This window comes from Cucurbitaria berberidis, assembly GCF_010015615.1.
Source record: "Cucurbitaria berberidis CBS 394.84 unplaced genomic scaffold K460scaffold_2, whole genome shotgun sequence".
Lineage (NCBI taxonomy): Eukaryota > Fungi > Ascomycota > Dothideomycetes > Pleosporales > Cucurbitariaceae > Cucurbitaria > Cucurbitaria berberidis.
In genome coordinates, this window is record NW_024468936.1 from 5,797,481 (window position 1) to 5,801,826 (window position 4,346).

General features: G+C 23.8%; 1 protein-coding gene across 1 annotated transcript; it reads left to right on the plus strand.

Annotated features, from left to right (window-relative positions):
• Nucleotides 1-406: 406 nt before the first annotated feature.
• On the plus strand, nt 407-574 carry K460DRAFT_275726 (uncharacterized protein; the record flags this gene model as incomplete). The annotated part of the gene is made up of 1 exon (XM_040928063.1): nt 407-574. A coding segment is annotated over one exon (168 nt), but the record flags the coding sequence as incomplete, so codon positions are not given.
• Between the last annotated feature and the right edge of the window lie 3,772 nt (nt 575-4,346).

Here is a 4,346-nt window from a genome sequence, read left to right on the forward strand (position 1 = left end):
ACTATATAAAATTTAAACTATGCCTTATAAAGCGTAGCAGGTAAAGGGCTTTTAGTGCCCTAAAAAGCTTAAACTAATTGTTATTAATATAATAAAAATAAAGCTAAATTAAGGGACACTTAAGCGCAGCAATAGCTAGTATAGGAATTTATATTTTCTAGTGCCTAAGGTTAAGAATCCTACTAAAACAATAAACTTTTAGTTAATTAATAATGCCTAGCAATATAATACTATTACTAAAAGAAATATATACATTCCGTCTTCTGCTAACAAGTTTTTAGAAAAATTTACTAAAAAGGCAATATATTTATACTTTAACTTATTTTTAAGATATAACTAGATTAAATTACATTTAGCTAACTAAGATATTATAGCATTTTAAACTTTAATTAAGCTTATAAAGTAATGCATTTTGCCGCAAGGAGCTATAAACTTAGTTGCTATATTTATTTACACTATTATAAAAATCTTTAAAGACTACTTTTTAGATACAGCGCCCTTTATTAATAATATAAAAGTAGCTAGCCTAAAGTTAAAGTACAACAATAAAAAAGTATTAAATAAAATTTATTAATTTATTTTTAAATATATACAGCAAGTAAACTAAATGCTTATTAACATAGTTTAAGCTAAGGCAATAGTATTAGCTATAAAGTTTTAGTAGGGAGTATTAAAAATAATTGTAGTTAAATATAAAGTAAACTAGTAAAGTTAATATCCTAGCAATAATAAAGTTTTAAAGATACTAAACTAGCTTAAATGCTAAACAGTAAAGGAAGTTTAACAGTTTATTAAAATTGCAGTATATTATTAGCAGTAGATTTTCTGTTTTTCTTTAAAAGCTAAGCTACTTTTTAAGTTACTTTAAAAGAATGCTAAATAAAGCTAGAGAAAGAGCTAGAGAAAAGCAATATAGTTAATTAAGGGCGTAATTACTTAGCTTCCTGCGCTAGTAGCAATAGACTATAAAAAAAAAGCAATATACTTTAGAATAAATACTTTAAATATAGGTAGAGGAGCGCACCTAAAGTAAGTTAAAGCTAATAAATAGTAATACTTAATTAAGTTTAATAGTACTTTGTAGTTAGAAGTAGAATTTTAATAATATTTAATAAAGCTAGAGTGCAAAGCTCTAGTTTAAGCGCTAAAAGCATTTTAATTTTATTTATATAGCTACTAATTTATTATTAAAATAGATGCGAAAGTCCTAATTGCTTAATTAAACTAATTCTTATTAAACTTTTCTAGTTTTATAATAAACTAATAGCTTGCAACAATCTTTTAATAAAACTTTAATATTATCTATATACTAAGCAAGAAAAATGTTATTTTTAATGCACTTTTAAGGTATTTTTAACTAGAAAACTAGAAGCCCTTTTTAGAAGATAAAGACAACCTAAAGCCCTTTATTAATTAAATTCTAAAAAGGTATAAAAAAGTCTATATAGCTAAGAGCTTAATTAAACTACAATATTTAGTTAAAAAGTATAATAAAAACTTAAAAGAAATAGTAGTTTTTTTTTAAATACTAGAACGCCCAACTTGCCTATAAGGCAAGATACTTTAAGCTTAGACTAAAAAAGCAATTTGCTTCTTTGTCTAAAAGAAGTATTTATTTAAAAAAGCTACTAAAGCAATGCTAGCTTAAAAGGTGCTTAATAGGCCTAAAATATAAGCAGCGCTAATTTAAGAAATGCATAAGCAACTAAAATATAAAAGTATTTAGACTATATTTAAAGCAATTAACTAGCAATACTAGTAAAAAAAAATATATTAGTAAGTAGCAAAATAATTCAGCCCTTACAAAGAATGTTAGTTAATTAAAAAAGCTAAAAAAGAAGTAAAGCTTAATACAATATACTTTTAAGCATTATAAGCGTAGTAGACTATTAATATTACGTTTATACTAAAAGTTAAAAAGAAAACTTACTTATTAATTGCCTGCAAATATTTTTTAGGATAGCCTAAAGCTCGTGCAGTTTGCACTATAAACTTAGAAACTATAGCCTAATTTATTTTTAAAAAAATCTGCTATAAATAAGGAGTACTACTAAAGCTTTTTGTTAATAGAAGCACTAAGAATAAGTTAGTAGTTAAAATGCTTACTACTTTTTTTAGAATTTACTGCATATAAGTTTTTGCGTATAATTTAAGAGCTTAAAAATTTATTAAAAAAAAATATTAAGGCTATATTTATGCCTTAGCAAAGCTAACTAGCCTTTAGGTAGATAATTTAACAGTAGTTATTTAAGCTAAGTGTGTATTGCTATAACGTTTTTTTAGATATTTTCCTGCGCAACTAGTTTTTAGCTAAAATTTTATACTTCTAATAAAACTTATAGTACTTACTTAGCAGAGTTTACTATAGTTAGCAATAAAGAGTTATACTAATTTGCTTGCAGTTTAAGCTACCTAGCTATAATTCTAGTAAAAAAATTTAGAAAAAGTAGTTAATTATACAAAAAAGCTTTGCAGAAAAGCGACTAAGAATTAAAATAAAAAAAAAAAAGTGCTAATTACTTTGTAAGAGGGCAAGTTAGTATTAATCTAAAATATAATAAAAACTATTAATAAAAGCTTAAATTAAAAGCTTACTAAGAGGTAGCTAGGATTCTACTAAATAAGTACTGCAAACTTAGATAAGGGCTATTATTAGCTTAAAGATTTAAATAGAGTAGTATTTGCAAGCACTACTTAAGCTAATAAACTAAAAAAGTTTAAAAAAATGCTAAAAATGCTTAAAGCTAAAATTTTAGTAAAAAAACTAAAGTTATATTTAGAAACTAAAAAATTTTAAATAGTAATGCTAATTTTAAGCACCTTATAGGCACTTAAGAGACTACTACTACTAATACTTTCTATTATAGATACTAAAATTTTATTGTTTAAAGATAACAAGCTTTTGCTAAAGGGCTATATTCTAATAAATTTATATATTTTAAATTAAAAGTCTAACAATGCGCTCTAAAAAGCTGTTAATAAGATTTTATAAAATAATATTCTTAAAACAATAAAAAAAAAAAAGGCAATTATAAATATTAAAAGCAAGTTAAAGTAAAGTTACGCAAGTAGAAAAAAAAAATTAGAAAAGTTATAAAAAAATTAAAAAAAAAGAAAAAAAAAAAAAAGATTTATTAGTAGGCTATTAAAAAAGATAGAAGCTTTAGGTGCTAGCAGCACATCTAAAAACTAATTTTTAAAAACTTTTAGATAGGCAGCTTAATTTATGCTAACTACTTATTATTATCTAATTTACTTATATTTGCTAGGCCTAAAGAATACTACTAATTTAAAAACTAAAAATATTACTATAGCTTTTGCCTTTACTGCTGCTGCCTTAAAAAGTATTTAGACTGCTAAACTAAGTAGAAAAAAAAATTAGGCTATAAGGGCTACACAGGCTACGCAAGTTGTTTAAATTTATAAATACTAAGCTTATAATATAACTATAAGCTTAAAAACTTTACAAATTAGAAAAGCTAGAATGCTTAAGACGACTTTAGCTATAAGTAGTAGTAATTTTTATAAAAATAGGAGTAGCACTAATAGCGTTTATAAAAAAGCAATTTAGTATTAAAAATTAGCAAAAAAAATTTTTAAGTAAAAATTAAAAATTTACTATAAAAGCTATAGCAAGCAGTATTGCTGTTAAAAGTATACTTATTACAGGCTTTATAATTAAAAAGGCAGCTTTAATAGTAAAATTGCGCGCAGCTATTAAAAGTATAGCTAGCCCTAGTGCTTAAGTAATAAGTATAGCAATTATTAGTAAAGTAAACTTAGTTGCTAGTAGCTACTTATTAAATAATTAGCAAGGTTAGCAAAAAACTATTAGTATAAAAAAAAAAGCATATTTTACCTACTTTAATATTAAAATTATAGTATTTATAAGTAGTACTTATTTTAAAAAATTACTAAATACTTAGAATAGCGCTAGCAAAGCGAATAAACGCTAGGGATAAGTAGCCTTTAATATTATTTTAGTAAACTATAAAAAATTAAAAATAAAAGCTAAAATTAATGCTTTAAGCTATTAGCTGCTAAAGGAAGTAAACTAGTACGCAGATAAAGTTAAAAGTTACTTGCTACTATTTTTAGCTTTTTACTATAAAAAATAAGCTTATAACTAAATATTAGTATAAAAAAACTTATACTACTTAAAAAGATAGCTTTTAGCTAAGCGCATATTATAAGTTTAAAAAAAATTTTTTTTATTACTGCTATTAGCGAAGTAGTAGCTGCAAGGATAGAAAAGCTAACAGTTATTGCTATTATTACTACTACTACTACTTTTACTAAGAGTACTTATTGCAGTGCTGCTTAAAGCATAGTTAATAGCAGCTATA